This window comes from Emys orbicularis, chromosome 2, assembly GCF_028017835.1.
Source record: "Emys orbicularis isolate rEmyOrb1 chromosome 2, rEmyOrb1.hap1, whole genome shotgun sequence".
Classification (NCBI taxonomy): Eukaryota; Metazoa; Chordata; order Testudines; family Emydidae; genus Emys; species Emys orbicularis.
Window position 1 is genome coordinate 52487581 of NC_088684.1, and position 24883 is coordinate 52512463.

The following is a 24883-nucleotide window of genomic DNA, read 5'->3' on the forward strand; positions in this document are numbered from 1 at the left end:
ATTAAAAAAACCCACTGTTTTGAATACCAAAGAAAAACTTTACAATATACGAATGGCATTAGACTGAACCGTATCTCAAAGGCTCCTGCAATGAACAAAATAATTTGATTTATAGGCTCTTGTGTAGCAGAAGTTGTGTTGATTCAGTTAGTTGGGGGGAAAAAACCCATCTCATCTCTTCTCATGTGTTATTCTTGACAGTCTCTATTCAGCTCAAAAGTCATTTTGGATTCAGTTTTATTATTCTTGAGCCCAAGGCAGTCCAATAAAAGTAATAATGTTTCACATAGAGAAAATTAACTCTAATTATAATCCCTTTGCAGGAAGTGTTTTATGCTATTCCATTTAGATTTACCTTGCTTGTTTGACATTATTAGAGCTGGGCAGAATTTTTCAGACAAAACCTTTTTTTACTGAAAAATGCACGTTTGGGTTGACTGGAACATTTTACGACTTCATGTCAAATTCACTGAATGGTTTATGTCAAAAATGAAACAAAATAAATATTTCAAAAAAGGTAAAACATTTTGTTTTCACATTTTTAAAATTAAATATTTTGACTTTTTGATTCAAAATGACTTTCATTTAAAATTTTACTTCAATTTTGTTTTAAAAAACTTAAAAAATAATTAAAAAGTCAAGCAAATTGAAATGTTTCATTTTAAATCAAATAAAATGTTTCATTCAACCAGAAACAAAATATTTTTGACTTTTTCAGTTTGCCGAAAAATTATAATTTTGAGTTGATCTGAAACAATTTTTTTTATTAATTTTCAGTTCAGCCCTTAAACCAAAAAAACAGCTATGCACACAGCTCCAGTTATTTAACAGATGGTCACATGCAGGCAGCAGACACAGAACTGGGAAGAGAGGAGGCACCATATAAATAATTTTTTTTCTTGCTAACGTTGCAGAATTTTTAGTTGTGTTTGAAAATGCACTTACTAAAATCATCATTAACAATTATAGATGGAGAATGGACTGCTTTGGTACCTGGCAATTGTCATTTGGGGTTATTTTTCCCAAAATACAAGTACTGAGATTACGCTACTTTCATCTATGTGAAGATTGTTGATATTTGATCATTTCTGTTAATATTTGACAGGTTTTTTCTATGTTACTATCAGGAGCTTACTGAAGATGTATTTTTGTTAGTCTTCCTGTTCTTGGAACAGTTTTTTTATAGAATCATACAAATGTAGGGCTGCAAGGGACCTCGAGAGGTCATCTAGTCCAGCCCCCTGCATTGTGGCAGACCAAGTAAACCTAGACCACCCCTGACAATTGTTTGTTCAATCTGTTCTTAAAAACCTCCTATGATTGGGGATTCCATAACCTCCCTTGGAAGCCTATTCCAGATTTCAACTACCTGTATGGTTAGAAAGTTTTACGTAATGTCTAATCTAAATTTCCCTTGCTGCAGATTAGGCCCACTACTTCTTGTCCTACCTTCAGTGGACATGGAGAACAATTGATCAGTCCTCTGTATAATAGCGCTTAACATATTTGAAGACTGTTATCAGGTCCTCCCTCAATCTTTTCTCAAAATTAAACATGCACCATTTTTTAACCTTTCTTGCTGGGTCAGGTTTTCTAAAAGCTGAGCATGTTTAGTCGTTAGTTTTGTAGACTATATTTGAAGATCTCGTTTGCCAGACCTGTAATTGTCAGTCTATCTTCAAAATCCATAACAATTTCTAAAGACATTTTTCTCTTTGCAGAAAGAGAAGGTGCTTTCACCACAGATGCCAGCATTCTCCAAGGATTAATCCCTTCATCCTTAAATTACACCAGCTCCTATTAATATCATGGGACCTGACGGTGGTTTCCTAAGCAGTGGACAACTTCATGTCATTGTGTGGGGAAGTTTGGCAGCTGTGACAACACTCTTATTCCTTACTTTCCTTATCTTTCTGTGCTCCAGCTGTGACAGGTAAGACTCAGTGTGTCAGGAGACAATAAAGATAAAAAGCAGGAAACATGACAGAGGGAGTCCTGTTGCATTTTTCGTTAAGGTATAAATAAAGGAAAATCCTACTGTCGTCATAATATGTTCTCTTCAGTTCTAGGGTAAATATTTTGATGCCTTAAGTATAGCATGGATTGAAGTCATTTAATTTACAACCAAGTAGCAAGAAAGGCTGAAATTACAAAAAATCCTAAAAATGGGCCACAAACCAAAGTAATTTATTGGCCAGTTTTCTTCACATGAAATTGCAAGCCCAATAGCAAGGATTGTTAATGAATCTGTGAATTCGGGGGTCAGACCCTATGACTGGGGAATTGCTAATATAGTACCTATTTTTAAGAAAGAGGAAAAAGTGACCCAGGAAACTACATGCCTGTTAGTTTGACCTCAATTGTATGCAAGGTCTTGGAACAAATTTTGAGAGAGAAAATAGTTAAGGACATAGAGGTAAAGAGTAATTGGGATAAAATACAACATGGTTTTACAAAAGGAGATCATGCAAGATCAACCTGATCTCTTTCTTTGAGAAGATAACTGATGTTTTGTACAAAGGAAATGCAGTGGATCTAATCTACCTGCATTTCAGCAAGGCATTCGATACAGTTCTACATGGGAAATTATAGTTAAATTGGAGAAGATGGGATTAATATGAGAATTGAAAGGTGGATAAGGAGCTGGTTAAAGGGGAGACTACAATGGATCAGACTGAAAGGTGAACTGTCAGGCTGGTGGGAGGTTACTAATGGAGTTCCTCAGGGATTGGGTCTTGAGACAAATCTAATTCAACATTTTCAGTAATGACCTTTTCACAAAAAGTGGAAGTGTGCTAATAAAATTTGTGGATGACACAAAGTTGGGAGGTATTGCCAATACGAGCGAGGACAGGAATATCATACAAGAAGATCTGGATGGCCTTGTAAACTGGAGTAATTTAATAGTGCAAAGTCATGTATTTAGGGACTAACAACAAGAACTTTTGCTGTAAGCTGGGGACGCATCAGTTGGAAGCAACAGAGGAGAAAAATCTAGGTGTATTGGTTGATCACAGGATGACTGTGAGCCACTAATGTGATGCAGATGTGAAAAAGACTAATGCAATCCTACACACATCAGGCAAGGTATTTCCACTAGAGACAGGGAAGTGTTAGTACCATTATACAAGGCACTGGTGAGACCTCATCTGGAATACCATGTGTAATTCTGGTCTCGCATGTTTAAGAAAGATTATTTCAAACTGAAACAGGTGCAGGGAAGGGCTACTAAGGTGATCAGAGGAATGGAAAACCTACCTTATCAGAGGAGATTAAAGGAGCTTGGTTTGTTTAGCCTAACCAAATGCAGGCTGAGAGGAGATACGATTGCTGTCTATAAATACATAAGAGGGAAAATACCAGGGAGGGAAAGGGATTATTTAAATTAAGTGCCAGTGTGGACACAAGAACAAATGGATATAAACTGGCCATCAACAAGTTCAGGCTTCAAATTTGATGAAGGCTTCTAACTAAGGCTGTCGATTAATCGCAGTTAACTCATGCGATTAACTCAAAAAAAGTAATCACGATTTAAAAAATTAATCATGATTAATCGCAATTTTAATTGCACTGTTAAACAATAGAATACCAATTGAAATTTATTAAATATATTTCTACATTTTCATATATATTGTATTCTGTGTTGTAATTGAAATCAAAGTGTATATTATTTTTTATTCTAAATATTTCCACTGTAAAAATTATAAACAAAAGAAATCGTATGTTTCAGTGCACCTCATACAAGTACTGCTGTGCAATCTCTTTGTCGAGAAAGTGCAACTTACAAATGTAGATTTTTTTTGTTACATAACTGCACTCAAAAACAAAACAATGTAAAACTTCAGAGCCTACAAGTCCACTCAGTCCTACTTCTTGTTCAGCCAATCGCTAAGACAAACAAGTTTGTTTACATTTACAGGAGATAATGCTGCCCACTTCTTATTTACAGTGTCACCAGAAAGTGAGAACAGGCATTTGCATGGCACTTTTGTGGCTGGCATTACAAGGTATTTACATGCCAGATATGCTAAACATTCGTTTGCCCTTTCATGCTTCGGCCACCATTCCAGAGGACATGCTTCCATGCTGATGACGCTCGTTAAAAAAAAATGTGTTAATTAAATTTGTGATTGAACTCCTGGAAGGAGAATTGTATAATTCATGTTATAGCCTCAGCACATATTGTTCATTTTAAGAACACTTTCACTGCAGATTTGACAAAACACAAAGAAGGTACCAATGTGAGATTTCTAAAGATAGCTACAGTACTCGACCCAAGGTTTAAGAATCTGAAGTGCCTTCCAAAATCTGAGAGTCATGAGGTGTGGAGCATGCTCTCAGAAGTCTTAAAAGAGAACACTCTGATGCAGAAACTACAGAACCCAAACCACCAAAAAAGAAAGCTGCTTTGGCTTGTTATTGAGCAGAACCCGTCATCAGCATGGACACGTGTCCCCTGGAATGGTGGTTGAAGAATGAAGGGACATATAATCTTTAGCACATCTGGCACGTAAATATCTTGCGACGCTGGCTACAACGGTGCCATTAGAATGCCTGTTCTCACTTTCAGGTGACATTGTAAACAAGAAGCGTGCAGCATTATCTCCTGCAAATGTAAACAAACGTGTTTGTCTTAGTGATTGGCTGAACAAGAAGTAAGACTGAGTGGACTTGCAGGCTCTAAAATAATGTATTGTTTTGTTTTTCAATGCAATTTTTTTTGTACATAATTCTACATTTGTAAGTTCAGCTTTCATGATAAAGAGATTGCACTACACTTATTTGTATTAATTGGATTGAAAAATACTATTTCTTTTTTTTACAATGCAAATACTTGTAATCAAAAATAAATATAAAGTGAGCACTGTACACTTTGTATTCTGTGTTGTAATTGAAATCAATATATTTGAAAAATGTAGAAAACATCCAAAAATATTTAAATAAATGGTATTCTATTATTGTTTAACAGTGCGATTAATCGCGATTAATTTTTTTAATCGCTTGACAGCCCTACTTCTAACCATCAGAGGAGTGAAGTTCTGGAAAAGCCTTCCAAGGGGAACAATGGAGCAAACAACCTAACTGGCTTAAAGACTGAGCATGATAAATGTATGAAGGGGATGGTCTGATGAGATTGCCTATAACGGCATGTGGCCTATCTGCGACTGCCAGGAGCAAATATCCCCAGCAGCTGGAGGTGGGACACTAGATGGGGAGAGCTCTGAGTTACTTCAGAGTATTCTTTCCCAGGTGTCTTGCTGATGTGCTTAGGGTCCAACTGACAGCCAAATTTGGGGTCAGCAAGGTTTTTCTACCCTGGTCAGATTGGCAAAGATCCTGGGGGGGCGAGGGGCGGTGGAGGGTTCACCTTCCTCTGCAGCATGGGACACAGGTCACTTGCAGGTTTAAACTAAAGTAAATGGTGGATTCTCTGTAACTTGAAGTCTTTAAAGGAGTTCAGTAACTCAGCCAGAGGTTATGGCTCTATTACAGGAGTGGGTGGGTGAGGTTCTGTGGCGTGCAGTGTGCAGGTCAGATTAGATGATCACGATGGTCCCTCCTTGCCTCAAAGTCTATGAGTCTTTGAGGTTAAAATCGCTATGGTTATGTAGTGAAGTCCTAAACTCTGAACTTCCTTGCAAAGCAAGGCAACCTGTATCGTACATTGAACAGATCTTGTACTTCCTTTCCTCTGCAATGGACCGCTCTCACAGACGCCAGCATGTCAATAAGGTGCTCACCCACATACTACAACCTGAAACTCTCAAGGACACTTATGCTCACAGCCCAGTGGTATTGTATCCATGACTTGTGAAGTGAGAAAAGAGGTTTGCTATGTTCTGCAGGTTATCATCCAAACGTTCTCCCTCTCTGCCTCTCTGCCCAGCTATTGGGTCAGTTAGATCTGTCCAGACTTAATAGATTATTTTCAATAAGAGATGTTTGTTTACAGTATTGATTACAGCACAATGCAAAAGAGAAAAGATTTAAGCTTAAGTAAATTGTGTTCAATGAAGTCAGTACTTCAGTCTGATTTGAATCGTTTCTTTTGGTACTGGCATCACTGATTGATAACAGCTCCCGCCAATATAGAGGGGCAGAACCAACAGAGGGGGCACTTTGTAGAGTATACACAAATAGTGAATGTGGGAATTGTTTTGATTTCTCAAATTCTTAGCACTGAAGAGGGGCTGATGAGGGCTTCAGATCCCCCCACACTTTTCAAGTCTTTGTTATTCTACACGTCTTGCAGGGTAGATTCAGTAAATTGCACCTAGGCCCTTTCAAGGAAAAACCCTGTAAAACCTTCCCCACGTACAGGGTGTGTCTTTCGCTTCCACAGCCTTCCTGCTGGTGATGTGTAGGAGCTCTGTACACCAACAGCCTCCTTTTTTCCCTCAGTCCATCCGAGACTCCCTCCTCTGCCTGAAATGCCAGCACAGACCAGGGAGCCCAGGGCGGAAGAGAGAGTGAGCGGTATTCTGCTCCCGGTGTTCAGTGCTTGGATCACTAACCTGCCCAGGTTTTCAGGCAGAGCAGAGAACCTTGGAGAGAAGCAGGAGATGAATGTTCCCCGACACTGCTATCTGGTGGGTTGAACTGGGCAGAAGCATATGGGAGACAGAGAAAGCAGTAAGCAAAGTATTACACTGATATACCTACAAGTTTCACCTTTTTCTCCTCCCTCTTTGGAGACTTAGGGGCTGATCCTGCACCCCCCGAAGTTAAGAACAAGGATCAAACCTTCAGATTTCATTAGCAAGCATGGTACTAAGCAAAGCTTTGATTTGCCACTCTACCCTTAAGATTTCCTTTGTTATTAGAGAGCCTCATTCCACCAAGACCAGCAGCTTCTCTAAATATAAATACTTTGGTTTTCAAAGTAGAATTTCAAGCCCTTTCCAAAACATGTAAAATCAGCCCCACTGATGAAGTGATGGTGACTTTCATTGACTTTAATGGATCATGCAGCTAAGTGAGGTGCAGTGTAGTGCTTTAAAATTTTACTCTTTAAAATCCAGAGGACTTTTCTGAAAAAATTCTAACAATGGTGGGTTAAGTTTTGAGCAGAAAAATTTTGTTTTATTTACACTAGTGTAAATCCAGAGTAATTACATAAATGTCAATGGATTTCATCTGGATTTTACATCATTTTAAATGAGAGTAGAAACACGTCCATAATCTTTACAGCTGAAAATAGAGCAGTGGTTGCCTGAGCTGTGCAACCTGCATCTGACCAGAATGGATGTCTAATAGGTAGGTTGAGGTTGACCTCTTTATATGAACAATAAAGAGTAAAAAGGTTTTTTAAAAATTTCAAAAATTATACATTAAAATTATGAAAATTACAAAAATTGTGCATCATTTTTCTTTACTGCTGTAAAGAATGTGGAAATGCTCAACAAGGAATATTGATGTGTACCCCAAAATGTGGCTTATGTTGTGGTCTGTGGGAATGTCAGGAGAAGCAGACAGTTTCAGCACACTCCTCTCAGACCAGTGATTGCAAGTCATTAAGGCTAAATAGGTTATTTTCTTAGATGACCTGCCTGAACCACTGGGAGAAACCAGTCTGAGGCAAAAAGAAGACTTCACATCTGGGTTCTGTAAAAAGGCCACTTAGCACTATGGTAATTGGGGGCCAGAATCCCAGAAATGCATATGAAGGGTGGGGGGTTTTTGAGAGAGCCTGTAACAAAGTGGTCTTTGGTGGGACACTACTGAGAGTATCAATTCAGGACAAATTGCTTAGAGAAGGGCAGTTATAGCCCAAGGCTGGAGTCCATCACTACTAAGTCACATCAAACCAGCCAAACAGAGAGGACTTCGGTTTTACCCCACTAGCTAACCAGAAGTCATACAAGCAATTCCCTCAGACACTTCAGTTTCCCAGTATCACCGCCAGCACTGCTCCTTATGGGGATGAATGGTTATGAAAACCAATACCCCAGTAAAAGAAAAAAGGTTCTTCCGATCCCAAAGGACCAAGCCCCAGACCCAGGTCAATATACAAGTCAGATCTTACCTACAAATCACGCTGTTGCCAGTTCTTTAGAATTTAAAGATGTATTCATAAAAAGAAAGAAATATAGATGAGAGTTAAAATTGGTTAAATGAAATCAAATACATACAACAATTGCAAAATTCTTAGTTCAGGCTTGTTTCAGGCTTGATGGGATTAGTGCTGATTTAAACCAATCAAGTCTCTGGAGTACAAACATCCCAGCTTGGATGGGTTGTTCAGTCCTTTGTTCAGAGCTTCAGTTTCAAGCACAGTTCCTCCAGAGGTCAGAAGCAGGATTGAAGACAAAATGGAGGGGTTTTCAGGGCCTTTTATATTCTCTGCCATGTGGAAGGACCCCTTTGTTCTTACTGTGGAAAATCACAGCAGCAAGATGGAGTTTGGAGTCACATGGGCAAGTCACATGTCCATGCATGACTCAGTTTGCAGGCGGCAGCCATTGCTCACATGCTATCTTGAACATTCCCAGCTTTCTCAGATGTGGATTGGAGTCTCCCAAGGTTCATTGTCAGTTAAGTTTTCTTGATTGGGCACTTACTCAGAATAGTCCTTTCTCAAGAAGCTGACCAAATGCTTCACTGATGCTACTTAGAATCAAACACATTGAGATACAAGTACATAGCCAATATTCATAACTTAAATACAAAAATGATACACACATACAGATAGCATAATTATAACTAGTAAATTACAACCTTTCCATAGACACCTTACTTGATCTTCTTTGTACAAGATTTGGTGCAACTATAGGACCTTGGTTGCAACAGTGATTTATACGGTCCTAGTTCATGTCAATAATGTCACAGAGCCTAACTTCCCTGAAAGGGAAAAACAGACTGAGGCACTCTCTGGAAGACAATTGGGACCAGGCTGGGCCCAAGAGCTCCTTGGCTTTCTAAAAAGCATGTGTAAATTGGTTCTGCTCTTAAAAGGGATACCCATCTAATCTCATTCTTTACTACAAGATCTCATGAGCATTCCCACATTTGTCACAACTGCCTGTATACAGATATGAGTTAAAAATCCTCTTGTTCTTAATCACAGTTCTGATTAATGAATATTGCTCTATATTGTATCTAATAATGCTTGAGTCCCAGAGACAATGCCAGAAACAATAAGCAGCAGAAAGCTTTTATGAGAATCAATCTGTTGGATATTTCTAACAAGTTATGCAAATTCATTGTTAGAAGTTATCTAGTGATGTTCTTCAGTAATTCAGCATGTTGCTAGTCTGCATGCAGTATCATTTATTACAAGTTAGTTTGTGTGGTGGGTTGTTTACAAATTATATACAATTTCTTCATAGCACACTTTTTGAAAATTGTTGATGAAATATTTGATGACTTAAAAAAGAGTAAAATCTGCCATGCTTAAAATGCTTTGTCAAAAAAGCTTTGAGGGAATGAAGTACACCTCTACCCCGATATAACACGACCTGATATAACATGAATTCGGATATAACATGGTAAAGCAGCGCTCCGGGGTGGCGGGGGGGGGGCGGTTCGCGCTCCGGCGGATCAAAGCAAGTTCGATATAACGCGGTTTCACCTATAACGCGGTAAGATTTTTGAATCTTACCTGTCTCCCGAGGACAGCATTATATCGGGGTAGAAGTGTATTTGTAAACATGAATCACATTCTGCATGGTATGAACATTGGTATGGATTGAATTGATATAATTACTTGTTTCACAATTAAGTAGAAGTTTAAAGATATAGGCAAATTTCTGTTGTGGAAAATGCCATGTGTCTCCGAGTATTTGGGGTAGGCGACATCATTAGTCTCCCACCTCACCTCCCTGTGTTTCCCCTCCCAACTGCACTCCCCTTTTTTCTCCAGATTAGAAGTTTCTATCTGTCAGCCTCATAGCTGTGTTTCAGAATAAGTGATCTTTTTCAGAAAGGGGTGTTGGGGACATAATTAATCCCTTCTAAGAATCTGTAGATGATAAAGCATATCTGAAACAATTCATTGTATAATGAAGTACATGCCACATGATGCTACAAATTACACTGTAAGTGTTTTGCTTCTTAGAGTGCCCACTCTTTATCCACTTGTAGGTATTTTTTTTAAGGAATCATAAACTGTGCTGTTAGTAGGACTTATGTGGCCCATAGGACCTTTAAAAAGCCTCTTCTAATTCCTCAGACTGCAGTGTTCCTTAAGAGGTGTTGCCCTGGCCATTTAAAGAGACAGCTTCATAGATTACAGAATCTGTCACAGAAAATACTTATGTGAGAATTTCAGAAAGTGACAAAAAGAAGGGTTAAATTGATATTTTAATGTGGTAGTTCACAAACTTCTCCATTCTGTGAATGGATGTTAGAACAGGAAAACGTTTTGGTGAGACTGTCTGAACCTGTTTGCTGCCCCTCTCTAGATAGTGGCAACTCCCAGGTTAAGAATCCATGTTTTAGTCTGAAGAATAAAAGTGAAGCAATATGGTCAATAGTGACCATCAGCACACTCATTTTACTAGAGGTTTACTGGATGTTCTCAGCATAATTTTACATTTTTTAATTTTGTTTTAATTTTGTTTTAATTTTGTTTTAATTTAAGGGAAAAGAGGCCAAAACATCAGAATGGGGACCATGAAAATCTGATGAATGTGGTAAATATTATTTATTTATTACAGCTTGTGTCTTTCTAGTGGTTTGTAATGAGCCCTTTGCCCAAGCCTGGGCATGCAAAATAAAATATTACAGGTGAGAAGGGGGAGGTTTAGGGGAGTTAATGGGAGGATTTGTGAGGTGGGTACAGTTGATTCCACTTAATAGCAATCTTGATATTAGCAACTTCCAGTTAATGGCAACATATTGCTGGGAACTAATCCCATCCCATTAACATCAGTGTTGATGGGATTCGGATATTAGCAATGGCATGTCACTTATTAGCAACTTTTGTTGGAAGAAAAGCACCACCTGCAGCCCCAGAAGGAAGCAGCGGGACATGCCGAGCACCCCCTGCAGGCAGGTTTGTGAGGCTACAGCCAGGGAAGGAAGTGCTGGGTTGTGTCTTCTCTGGCTGCAGCCCCGCGAACCTGCTTGCGGCTGGTGCTCGGCATATCCCAGTACTTCCTTCTGGGGCCTGCAGCCCAGCAAACTTGCCTGCACAAGGGGACCATACAGGAAGTAAAGGCTGGGAAGGGAGGCTGTGGGCAGAGGCAGTAGTGGAGTGGGGAACTGCAGCCCAGCAAATCTGCCTGCACACAGGGACCACACACGCGGCAGAGCAGTAGCAGGGAAAGGGGCTGCAGCCCGGATGCCACAGCAGCATGGTACCACTCTCTGGGCTGCACCTGGCTGGGGGACTGCATGCAGGGAAAGAAGCACTGGGATGTGGTGAGCCACAGCCCCCAGAGAGTTCAGTGGAAGGCTTGGGTGAACAAGGATCAGGCAGCATCTGCGATATCAGGCAGTGTCCTGAGGCTTTAGCATTTCCAGCATAGTAAAGGGCAAGGTGACGTGCCAACATTTAATGCTTACCTTTGAATTTTTATTGCATGGACTTAAGTCAGATTTAATTCAATTTATGCAGTGATGACATAAATAACAATGCTATTTTCACGCTGAACATAAATTGGTCAGAAAACAGGTGTGTGTAGTGGTTGCCATTAAAAAGTCAACCTTTACTCAAAATTATCACACAGGGATATCAAAGAAACTGCAGTCACTTTGTATTCTAATATTGTGGTAGATAAGATACCTCTTTGTGGTAACTAGGTAAATGTTGACTTTTCACTGTGCGACAGTTTCTGATTTCATTTACACAGACTAGCCCCATTGAGTGCGGTGGACTTACTCCTGATTTGCACATGATAGCTTAGAGTACAGTTGTATCCTGTATATGGCAAAGTACAATAGTATAACTTGTGGGAATTTGTCAGTCTGAGTGTGCAAAATAAGTGTAATTTACACACTGGCCACACAGTAGCAAAAGCAGCCAAGAAGAATGGCAGCTTGGTGGGCTATTTTCTCTACACCTTCCTGTTAGTAGCTTTTCCTGCTACCCTAACCCCATGACTTCCACTTTTTCCTCACTCGGTTTGTAAATTACACTTGCTTTGCACACCCACTAACATCAGGTTTTTGACCAATTTATACTACAGAACATTACTAGTGAGTTTGGACTCAAGATTTCCATGGAAGTTATATCTGCTTTACTCTTGGCTGAACTTCACAGTATAGTTAGATGCAGTTAGTGATTTAATATAACATATGCACGAATACTTTAATATATAGGGCCTGATTCTATTCTTACACCAGTTTTATACCTGATACAGAGCAGTGTGAGATCAGAATCAAATCCATAGTACGTGTATGCAGTAACAGTGTGTGTATCCGTATAAACACATATGTGTCCAGTTTCAAATTAACTGCACTACATTCACAGTATTATTTTGCAATATAGTTTATCTCTTGCTCTACTTAAATGCTAGGTAACCCTTCAGATTTTGTTTTCCAGCCTTCAGATAAGGAGATGTTCAGCCATTCCATCACAAGTCTGGCTATAGATCCTCTTGTCAGCAGTGACCAGAATGGGGGACTGAGCAATGGGGATGGTAAGTACTGCAGTACTTTGAAAAGGAAAGGGAAAGAAATACCATACTCTTTCATTCGTTTGTTTTGTATAGCATCCTTTATATCTGCTTCACTTTGTGCAGTCTCTTGGCCCCATCCTGCAAATATCCACATGCTTAACTTTACGCATGTGAGTAATGCCATTGACTTTAATAGAACTATTCACATGAGTAAAGCTAAGCACATGTGTAAACGTTTGCAAAATCAGCACCTTCAGCTGTAAACTCTTCAGGGCAGGAATTGTCCCTTCTTTTAGATTTCAGCAGCACAAAGGCACATTTTGGGCAGGATGGGAAAAGAAATTATAAATAATAACAATGTTGAAAGCTGTCCTGTTACCAGAGTCATTTGAATACACTATACGGTCAGTAGTTTGGAAAAAACAAAACAACTTTCTTGTTCACTTGAACATATTTTTATATTTTAGAAAACTGAAACATGAATAAGCTCTTCCTTAATTCCTCTTGCTTTGCTGAACACTCAGAATGATTCACACTCATGTAACACCAGAAAATACTGTACTCAGCTGAAACTAAAAATAAACATGCTCTCAATACAGAGCTCCCAGGAGCCAACTGTTTTTTCCTCCCTGGGTTAGACGCTGACACACTGGGCTGCATTCCCTAGTTTACAGCTAAATCCCTAATCTCACTGTGAGGCTGTAAACTAATCCGTTAAACCTTTAGCACTCAAAAAACAATTAAAAGGAATTTTGAAACCTAACCTTTCTTATGGCTGATCCCCATTCCCTCAGACTGGTTGGTGTTTCACATTTAGGTGTGTTTACCTCACAGAATGACTCAATACACTCTCAAACTTCACAGTTGGTGTAAATTGCCCTTTAAATAGCATGGACAGATTTGTTTTAATTTGTTATTTGTAATATCTTTCATGGCTCTGTCTGCTGCCCCGCTGGTGTTTGTGTGGGTCTTTTCAGCAAGGGAGTATGGTCAGGCCTGAGAGCAGCACTGCTTAATGTACTCAGGTTTGTCCCTCTTTCCTCCCCCTGCTTCCACTCTGTATGCACACTTGCTACCTAGCCAGCCTCTTCACTTGGCCTTGGCAACAGCAGCATAGAGATGAGCTTTCAAAGTTCCAAACTACCCCACCCCAGTCCTTACCTGGTTCCTGGTGCTGCCCAGGAGCTGCATCCTGGGAATGAAAAACACCTTACCAGATTCCCATTGGCCCCTGGGTTGAAGGAGAAGAAGGTTCCGCTCCTGCCCTTTACCCAATTCCTGTTGTTCCCTGGCTTTGTTCAAGGATCCCAGGAGGGAAAGGAGACTTCCTGACACCATCACTCCCAGCCTGAAACTCAGAAACATACTCAGTTATGTTGCTGTGTTACAGGTAAACATCCTCTTGTTGGGCTGGGGCAAAAGTCTACGCCCAGAGCAGGGTGTGAAAGTGGTCATCATGCTTGTGCACGGCAAAGAAAGTAGAGCTGACAACCAGCAAAATCAGTGACACTGATTACACACAAAGTGCAGCCAAATCCACACATTAGACTGGAAAAGTGGAGGAAAATACCACTTTCTCTTTCTCCTTTTTTTAAGCTTTTGTCGGTTTGAAGTGTTACTAGAAGCTAGTAAGTAAAATAACCTCATAGAGAAATAATTTTCAGGTAGATGTCCCTTATAAAAGCACACGATAAAATCTTGAAAGTGTTTGTATGGATTTGTGTATACACCTCTACCCCGATATAACACGACCTGATATAACACGGGTTCGCATACAACGCGGTAAAGCAGCGCTCCGGCGGATTAGCGCGTCAGCTCCCAGCCGCAGTGCTCCGCTTCCCGCCGCCGGTGAGTGTGGGGAGGTTGGGGAAAGGACGCCCCCCCGTACTCACCTGCGGCGGGAAGCAGAGCGACACAGCTGGGAGCTGGCGGAGTGGAGCGGGCTGGGGCTGGGCTGCTCCGCTTCCCGCCGCTGCCGGTGAGTGCCTGTCAGGGGATGGGGGGGGGGTGTGGATAGGGGTCGGGGCAGTCAGGGGACAGGGAGCAGGGGGGTTAGGTAGGGGGTGGGGTCCTGGGGGTGATTAGGGACGGGGGTCTCTGGAGGGGGCGGTCAGGGGACAAGGAGCAGGGAGGCCAAAGCAAGTTCGATATAACGCGGTCTCACCTGTAGCGCGGTAAGATTTTTGGCTCCGGAGGACCGCGTTCTATGGGGTAGAGGTGTATATCTGACTGCCAGCAAACTTCAGTGCATACCCACGTGCACAACCAGATAACAAGATCTGTACATTCCATTCCAGCAGTATTATCTCTGAAAATAACAAGTTATTGTCATGTTCTCAGATGTGGGTTACATGTTCTGCTTAATAAAACAGGTTGCCCTTTTTTTCTTTTCCACCCCAAATCTGATGGACTACCTTATTTGTGGATGAGTAGTTACTAGTAATCCCTCATTTGTAGGACTAAAGGTTGTCAGTTCATATTATGCATTACAGTATTAAGAAAAGTACTTCAATAAGGAACTTGTGGAGTAATGAATGTGCTCTGCAACCCAGCTGACTTCAGTAGGGTTGGACAAGGTGTGGGTCAGGTCAAAATTAGGCCATTCTGTTAAAGTGAGGGCCTTTCTATTTGTCTCAGAGAAATGAGCAAACAGAAATCAAAGATCCAACAGGACTTTTCAAAAAGAACAATAGCGGAGTCCAGAATCCTCACCAACATCCTCACTCTTAACCCCAGCAGACTCTAATATGCAAAAATGGATAGCAGCTATTTTTGAGAACATTACATATGTTGCATCTACTCGCCCGTTCCCTGGGCTCACTATGAGCATTGCTGCTGTGTAAAGTGTTTTGAGATTCATTGCATAAATAATGTGCTGTGAAACTAAACTATCTTATCTGGTAAGTACAGCAATGTCTTTTTATTTAAAACCTGAGAATACTGTGAATACCGGAGAATTCCAAGTAATTTTTTCTCACGGTAAATAAAAAATAGTAATGCAGAAACAAAGTAGGTTGTATGCTTATTTAATCTAACCTTCCTGTAGTCAGGGAGAGTTGGTAAATTATTCTGTTATATTTTTTTGTAGTTCTCTCAGAAGACAGCACAACTGCCTGCATCCAGCCTTATGAAGAAGTACAAACTTCTGTTTCTGATCTGTTAGACCATCAGGACGCTCTGGGAAAGTCGATAAAATGTCACCAGAGCCGGGAGCTACCCAGAATTCCTCCTAATGATGCCATGGAAACCATCCTCTCCCCAAGAAATATTGAATATGATCAGGGTCTTGGAATGGAAGGGCCTTATGAGGTCTTGAAAGATAGCTCCTCCCAAGAAAACATAGTTGAAGACTGCTTGTATGAAACTGTGAAGGAAATTAAGGAGGTAGGAGTAGCATCCAACGCTGAGAGAAGCTGTGGCAGCAAACCAAAGTCTACACCGACAGTTGCTGAAGGTCTGGACCAGATTCCTGAGCGCAGGACTGAATCAGCAGAATATGCCTCCGTTGACCGAAATAAAAAAAGTCGGCAAAGTACTAATTCAGAGAGTCCTCTTGGCAACACTCCAGACATGGAAGATGAGGCTCCACCTCCCGTACCTATGAAATTTCTTGATGAAAATGAGAATGTTCAGGAAAAGGAAGCAGAGGAGGAAGAAGAGGTGACTGAGAGGGCTGGTGAACCTGATAAGGTAAACCCTATACTGACAATTGTATAATGACAGAAAAAAGACCCTATGTACGTAGATGATGGTCATAGAGCTGAAAGTTTAAAAATCGTCCTTTATTTTAAAAAACATATTTAAATTAAGGTCATGCATGGCTGTGAAATAGTGACGGTGTGAAGCATACGCTCCAGTCTCTCTGGTGAGGACAGTTATCCATACCATCCTGACCTCCAGATTGGATTCATGCAGTGTGCTTTACTTGGGGCCATTCTTAAAACTATTCAGAAATTGCAGGTAGTACAAACTGCTTCTGCCTGCTTCCTCAGTGGTGTTAGATGTATGGAAGCTATCACACTAGTTCTCTAAAGGCTGCACTGGCATCCTATTCATTTCTGTGACTTAGGGTCTTTTTCCTTTAGTTTTTGCTAATAGCTTATGCAAATAATACCTAGATGTACAAAATGGAGAGCAGGGCTTCTTGGTAGAGGCCATTCTTACTTTGGAATGCACTTCCCATATTGGTTTAACAACAGTCCAACAAAAGGTTACAGGCAGGTATCATGAGGCCCAGTCCTGACGTTCTTACAGTCTAGAGGCCAGGTTCTCTGCTGTGTCTAAGGCACAACATAGGAGGGGACAAAGTTGACTTTAAGCCACCTTTTTGCCACCCAGATTCCACTTGCATCAGTGGTTGGGACGGCCCCTGATGTAAGTTAAATCTGCCCGAGGAGCTACTCTAACTTAGGGTATGTCTATACTACCTGCCGGATCAGCTGGCAGCAATCGATCCAGCGGGGGTTGATTTATCGCATCAAGCTAGACATGATAAATCGACCCCCAAGCACTCTCCCGTCGACTCCTGTACTCCACCAGGCCAAGAGGTGCAGGCAGAGTCGACGGGGGAGCGTCAGCAGTTGACTCACTGCAGTGAAGACACTGCGGTGAGTAGATCTAAGTACGTCGACTTAAGCTACGTTATTCACATAGCTGAAGTTGCGTAACTTAGATTGATCACCCCCCTCCTCCCGCCCAGTATAGACCAGGCCTTAGGCATCTTCCCCCTGGCTGCCATTAAGCTGCTTTGTAGGCTAGAATGGCCATAGAGTTCTTAACAGTGTTAAGATCGATCAAGTTTCACAAAAGGCTCAAATGAAATTATAGTGAGTTTTTCCCCCCATTATTTACATTTGCTGAGGTAGATAATAGTGAGACAAGAACTGCTTTGGTCTTTACATGTAAATATAGACTCCTAAAAGACATGATTGTTTATGGTCTAGTCAGTGCTGTTAAGCAGTTTCGGAGGCTGCGTGATCACAATGTAGGGTGACCAGACGTCCCAATTTTATAGGGACTGTCCCGATATTTGCTCATTTGTCCCGCGTCCCGACCAATGTTTGGTTGGGACACTGGATAAACAAGCAATTTTTGCCCTCCGCTCCAGGTCGCGCCCCCTCCCTCGCCTCAACTCCGCCCCCTCCTTCCCCCATTGGATAGCTCCCCAAATCCCCGCCTCTTCCCGAAGCACGCCACATTCCTCCTCGCTCCCAGGCAAGCGCTGGAGGGTGGAGGCCTGGGGACGGCGGGGTGAGTCCGGCCTGGCCCTAGCCCAAGCGCAGGCAGGAGGGCGGGGCGGTACCTGCAGGGGGCCAGCCCCGGGTCCGGCCTGGGGAACCGGCTCCCTACGCGCCCATGGGTGGGGGGGGGGAGCAGCTGCCTGCGTGGGGACTCCGGTTCCTCGGGGCTTTACCTCCGCCACGTGCGCCCCGGCCCCGGAGGGGTGTAGTTGGCACCGGGTGCCAGGTGCATGCCTCTGCCTGACATGCAGCGAGGGAGAGGCGGAGGAGCGGCTGGAAGGGCCGGTCGGGCGGCGGCTCCGCCGCAGTGCTGGGAATAATTAGAATCTGTGAGTCTGTCTGCCTCCGGGGGGCAGGGCGGGGGAGCAGTGCGTGCCTGGCTGGGTGTGCGACCCTAGGTGAGGAGATCCCGTCCCGCGATGCTTGGGCGAGTCCCAGCCTGGGGGCCGTATCAAGGTCCCGCTTCTCCAGTGGGGTGTAGCCCAGTGGCGCGAAGGTCGCTACAGCTCTGCACTCCCGGGCCCGCGGGGAGCTGGAGACCGCCAGGGAAGGGGCTGCCCCACGCTGGCGCGCCCGCGGCCAGCCCAGGCCGGTCTCCGTGCAGGGACCTGGCAGGGGCGCTCCCCCTGTCCGTGCCCATCTCCGCGGCGTCGGGGTGTCAGTCCTCGGGCGGGGGTTGTTGCGTCCCGGGACCCGGGGGCCGCTGTTTACATCTGCGTGTGGCCGGCGCCAGCCTAGGCACTTCCCGCTTGTTCGTGCTTTTTTTTTTTTTTCTCCCCACTGGCTTTTTTATTTTTTGGCTCCGCCCCTTCCCTCCCCCACCTCCCCCGCGTCCCGATATTTCGCCTCTGTGATCTGGTCACCCTATCACAATGGCAAAAATGTTAGCCTAGTGATCAAAGTTAGCTTTTCCCGGTAGTAGGGCAGTGATGTGTGTGAGCAGTTCATCACTTTGCCATATCCTAGTTCTTCTTGTACACCAATCAAATCTGTGCTGGAGGAGACCAACCGTGGAGAGGGAAACTGAGGCAGGAAGTGCCAGCCATGCCACGCTTGACCAACAGTATGTGCTACAGGGCAGACACACCCTTATGATATGGGGTCATATTATTTGTTATTTGTGAGTGTACATATTATATTGGGTAATTATTAGGGCTGTCAATTAATCGCAGTTAACTCACGCGATTAACTCAAAAAATTAATCATGATTAAAAAAATTAGTTGTGAATAATTGCACTTTTAATAGAATACCAATTGAAATTTATTAAATATTTTTGGATTCTTTTCTACATTTTTCAAATATATCGATTTCAATTACAACACAGAATACAAAATGTACAGTGCTCATCTTATATTATTTTTTATTACAAATATTTGCACTGTAAAAATGATAAACAAAAGAAATAGTATTTTTCAATTCACCTCATATAAGTACTGGAGTGCAATCTCTTCATCATGAAAGTACAAGTTACAAATGTAGGGTTTTTTGTTACATAACTGTACTCAAAAACAAACCAATGTAAAACTTTAGAGCCTACAAGTCCACTCAGTCCTACTTCTTGTTCAGCCAATCGCTAAGAGAAACAAGTTTGTTTACATTTACGAGAGATAATGCTGCCTGCTTCTTAATTACAATGTCACCTGAAAGTGAGAACAGGTGTTCGCATGGCACTGTTGTAGCTAGCGTCGTGATATTTACGTGCCAAATGCGCTAAAGATTCATATGCCTCTTCATGCTTCGGCCATTGTTCCAGAGGACATACTTCCATGGTGATGACGCTCGTTAAAAAAAATGCGTTAATTAAATTTGTGACTGAACTCCTTGGGGGAGAATTGTATGTCCCCTGCTGTTTTACCTGCATTCTGCCATATATTTCATGTTATAGCAATCTCGGATGATGACCCAGCACATGTTGTTCGTTTTAAGAACACTTTCACTGCAAATTTGACAAAATGCAAAGAAGATACCAATGTGAAATTTTTAAGATAGCTACAGCACTCAACCCAAGATTTAAGAATCTGAAGTGCCTTCCAAAATCTGAGAGGGATGAGGTGTGGAGCATGCTTTCAGAAATCTTAAAGAGCAAGACTCTGATGAGGAAACTACAGAACCCAAACCGCCAAAAAAGAAAATCAACTTTCTGCTGGTGGCATCTATCTGACTCAGATGATGAAAATGAACATGTGTTGGTCCGCACTACTTTGGATCGTTACCAAGCAGAACCCATCATCAGCATGAACACATGTTCTCTGGAAGGGTGGTTGAAGCATGAAGGGAAATATGAATCTTTAGCACATCTGACGTAAAATATCTTGCGACACCGGCTACAACAGTGCCATGCAAACGCCTGTTCTCACTTTCAGGTGACATTGTAAACAAGAAGCAGGCAGCATTATCTTCTGCAAATGTAAACAAACTTGTTTATCTGAGCAATTGGCTGAACAAGAAGTAGGACTGAGTGGACTTGTAGGCTCTAAAGTTTTACACAGTTTTATTTTTGAATGCAGATATTTTTGGACATAATTCTACATTTGTAAGTTCAAATTTCATGATAAAGAGATTGTATTAGGTGAATTGAAAAATACTATTTCTTTTGTTTTTTACAGTGCAAATATTTGTAATAAAAATATATATAAAGTGAGCACCGTACATTTTGTATTCTGTGTGTAATTGAAAACAATATATTTGAAAATGTAGAAAACATCCAAAAATATTTAAATAAATGGTATTCTATTATTGTTAACAGCATGATTAATCGCTATTAATCTTTTTAATCGCTTGACAGCCCTAGTATTTATTAACATATTAACAAATCTCCGAAGTTTCACAAGTTTTAATGTGAATGTTTTTGTCTGAAATGTGTATTGGATATACATTACTTGCTATTATTATTGGTGAGTCTCCTATTTAACACGTTTCAATCATCCAATCAGGGAACAGATAAACACCATATAAGATTGGTGGCTATATTAGAGTTAAAGTGAACAATTTACACACAACTCATAAGCCCGAAAATTTTTCATCAAGACTGTTCAGTGAATACTTACAAATAACAAGGTTATTAAAAGAAAATCAAGATTGCTTTGCTAATAATTAACCAAAAAGAGCTAAATATATAATAAATATTATATGTAATGAATATTAACACCAACCCTAATATTTATGGGGAAAATTTGTCGGTATTAATGACTTTATTCCTGTCAGGTGTGAAAAATCTTCCAAAAAATCATTTTATTTCATAGTCATTGATACAAAGAAATGTATTCGCTGCTCTGTAGCTTCCCAATCCAGAGAATACAATGTCAGAATCTGCTGGGACTGGGAATTGATTAAAATGGTTCACGCTTTGAAGAATTAATCAAGAGATGACACATACAGTTCCCTAAGTGCCAGAGAAAAGGTGTTTGTCTAATTAAAATTTATTCAGAGTAAAAGTCATCCTGAGTTAGAGCTCCGGCAGCATCACATGTTTCTTGCAATGTACATGCATAATGCATTGAAGTGCAGGCCTGTTCTGTCCTTGAGAACTACGGCTGCAGCACAGTTGAAAATGGGAATTGATTGAATATTTTAAACATTGTAGATGGGGGTTGTTGTAGGGTTTTTTTAATTCTAATTTCCCATTCCTCTATTTAGCTTTCACTATCAATGCACAGCAGCATCTGCTGGTTCTGCTGTAGCAACAAAAAAGGGAATGTTTATGTAAATATATCTTTGATTTTTTGTTAAACCAACTTCATGGGTAACACCTTTATTTCCTCAGTTGTGAAGCCAAAGCCTCCAACCCAACATCAAGACATCAGCCACAACCATTTTGCAAAGGTTCCATTAACATTTTAACAAAGAATGGTACCTCCAGTCACTCGTGTCCCTTTTAAAGGGATATTATTCCCTTGAATTTGTTTAAACTAATTATTTTTAATTAGAAATAGTTCTTAGATGTAAATAGTGTGATATGGTAAGCCTTACATAACAGCCTGGTGTTAATTGTTCATGATTGTAAACCTTTTGCGGACTCATTCTTATTTCACTAGAAATCTAACTGCAGGAATCCTATAGAACAGAGTCCATTTAACCACTGAATTGTTTTTACCTTTCTTTATGAAAGTTAGGTTCAGAACAACACTGATGCACTAAAAAGCCATACTGCCCTCAGGGCTGTTTATCTCAAAAGCAGTAGCATAGATATTAGTTGATGTAAAATAGAATGGAGTGAGCAAATACCCATGTAATATATATTGATTCTAAGGGGAATGCTGTATTACAGGTTTCACAATGTTCACTGTTAATGAGGGGTTTTTTCTCTTACAGAGGCTTAGTTCACTGTCTTACAAGTCTCGAGAGGAAGACCCGTCTCTGACAGAAGATGATGTAGGTTTCTTGCATGAAATTTAATAACTAACCAGAAGATTTTTTTTTTTTCAGACTGAGATCAGCATAAGTTCTGCATGATTAAGTGGGGTCTGAGAAAGGTGAAAATTCTCTGTAGGGAGACTAAAGCTATGGATTATTTTTTCAGTTTATAAAGCCAAAGTCATAAAATCTGAGGTGTTTTAAAGTAGAATGTTGCATTTTGGTTTTTCATACCTGTTACTAGGGGGTTACTGCCTTGTAAAGAATTAATGCCAGTAAATAATTTGAGGCCATAAATAGTCCAGTTGATTTCAATGAGGAGTTCTGCTTAAAATAAATCAATGGCCCAATATGGCCTGTTTTTTTTTAAGTGCTCCCCCACCCACAGTGCTTGGAGAAATGTAAAATAGATTTAAAACATAATAAAACCATTTGGAATATAAAGCCATCCTCTAAAAATTTATACAAGTAAAACAAACTAAGGGGATCCAAATAGGGAAGGAAAAGAAAAGTTTAAAAAAAAAAGAGGCTGAGTGTGGTCACCTCCAGTAACCCCATGAAATATACAAATATTTGTTGTTTAAAAAGCAAACACAAACTTTACAGTGCACCACATGATTTCATGTATTCTATTAAGAGATCCATAAACAGGCAGTCATCCTTGATCTTGGGTTCCTTTAATTTAGTCCTGAGAATCTGTGTGTGCATGAACATGGTATTTCAGGAAATATATTAGTAGGAAAACTTTCTGTCTGTATTTCCTATTGTTTGCAGGAAATAAGAGTTGGGAAATATCACCACCTGGAAAGTGATACATCTGTTAATTAAAAAATACAACAGAATATTAATGGAAGTGTTTGCACTCCCTATGTGAATCACAGGTGCACCTGCAGCACTCAATGTTGTCTTATGATAATGCACATCTCTTGTTTCTTAATTCACTTCATCCAAACCATGAATGACCCTGCATGCGTGTGAAAGACCCAAGATGTAACAGAAGAGCTATGTTTCTATTAACAAAGGTGGTAGGCTCAGAAAACGCACATAGGTGAGCTCCACCCCCTGCCTTATGCACTGCAGGGCTCTCTGCATTCCAGTAGAGAAGGGGTATAGACAGAAGTGGAACCACAAAGCCAAATCCACACATAGGATGGAGCAGTGAGTATCATCTACTTCTGCATCACATACCTAGAGCAGTGGCTGTGTGCTGTCTACTGCATTCTGGGGTTCAGAATTCCACGTCTGGGCTCCAGGCCTTTTATGTGGGCTTGTTTGAGTACATGGCCCCTTTATTCAGCTCTGTATTTTCTGAGATTTGGCTCTTTTTATTAATTATTCCCTTTGAAAGTGCCTTTTTCTTGAACCATTCATGCCCTTGTTTGAGGTTTATTATTTCATAGCTTTTCAGGCATGTTACTTTTGTCATCTGCTAGTGGGAATTGGCTAGTGTGACCATGGGTGTTCTCTCTCCCTGTCAGCCTCCAAGACATGCTGACAAGGGTTTGCTCTTTAACTTGTAATCCTAAATCACAGAGGGACTAAGTCTGTGACCCCTGCTCAGGAAGCAATCCCATTGAAGTCAAATGAATAGGGTCTGCAGCATCAGGCCCAGCATTAGCTCTAGTTTTATTTAATATCGCCTTGGCTGAGTAAATTTTGTCCTCCATTTTTATTTTCTCTTCACATCCTTGGTCCCTCATAGAACCTGTGACAACTATAGTTACAGTGCAGCCTCTATCCAAGGGTAAAAGAGTAGACATTCTATCTAAAATTAGGTACAAATTACATTCCACCCCCTCACACACACATTGCTTTCCAGAAGCTGAAACCAGTCATCTCCTTGTCACACCCACAGTCAGCCAGAGCATTGAGAATATTGAGGTAAAATATACTATAACTCTATCAACTTTCCCACAGGGCTGGCTATCTTTCGTATACAGATTGGACTACAAGGGATTATGTTCAATGGTTGTTTTTAATAAATAATGTTTTCTCCCTAAAAAAAAATCGATGAGTGTAGCAGCGATATACTTTTCCATGGCTGACTTCAGAACAGATTGAGGATGATGGAACAGAAGTTCTTTGCTTTGCTTAAAAATTAAATCTCTCTCTCTCTCTCTCTTCCCTAGATTTCAGCTATGTACTCTTCTGTGAGTAAACCAGGACAGGCCGTCAGAGTGCTGGATTCTACTTACACTAGTATTCAAGAAGTTGTACCTCAAAGGTCCCCATCTATTTGCAGTGGCCTCTATGCTAGCGTAAAGGACTTGGAAAACACCTCAGACATTACCACTGTGCCTCAGTCAGCGGACAGGCCAAATGGGGAGTCAGAATCGGACTACGAAGTTGTCCAGTCAGTAAGCCAAGAGGAAGACAAGACCTTATCAGTGCCTAACACCAGCCAAGCTATTCTCCAAGGAGAGAATGACTATGAGAGTATAGGGGACTTGCAGCAAAACTCTAGGGATATCTCCAGACTTTAATTGCCCTGGCAACAAGATTACGGCAGGTATTATCAACAGATATTTTCAACAGATTCATGTGAAACAAGAACAGGAATATTTTTCCTTTTGAACAACAGAAAGTCAAAGTATAAGTACAGAACAAAAGTTAAAGACAAAGAAGCAAAGCATTTTTCATCCAGGCTGCACTATCTTGTTGGTGGTGTGAACCTCACGAGAACGATTACATCAGTTCAGAATTGATATCAAAAGGGTTTAAAGGAT

At 41.0% G+C, this 24883-nt stretch overlaps 1 protein-coding gene across 1 annotated transcript; it reads left to right on the forward strand.

Annotated features, from left to right (window-relative positions):
* Positions 1–1808: 1808 nt before the first annotated feature.
* Positions 1809–24640, forward strand: PAG1 (phosphoprotein membrane anchor with glycosphingolipid microdomains 1). The gene is made up of 6 exons (XM_065400034.1): positions 1809–1933; positions 10583–10634; positions 12488–12584; positions 15652–16253; positions 22116–22175; positions 24287–24640. The coding sequence occupies exons 1-6, from the start codon at positions 1809–1811 to the stop codon at positions 24638–24640; spliced, it is 1290 nt and encodes a 429-aa protein (XP_065256106.1).
* Positions 24641–24883: the final 243 nt, after the last annotated feature.

Bases quoted from the DNA above. Each gene is read 5' to 3' on its own strand.
- PAG1 (XM_065400034.1), top strand. From the start codon at position 1,809: ATGGGACCTGACGGTGGTTTCCTAAGCAGTGGACAACTTCATGTCATT. The intron at 12,585-15,651 runs GTAAGTACTGCA...ATTTTTTTGTAG, and splicing joins GGGACTGAGCAATGGGGATG to TTCTCTCAGAAGACAGCACA. The intron at 22,176-24,286 runs GTAGGTTTCTTG...TCTCTTCCCTAG, and splicing joins CGTCTCTGACAGAAGATGAT to ATTTCAGCTATGTACTCTTC.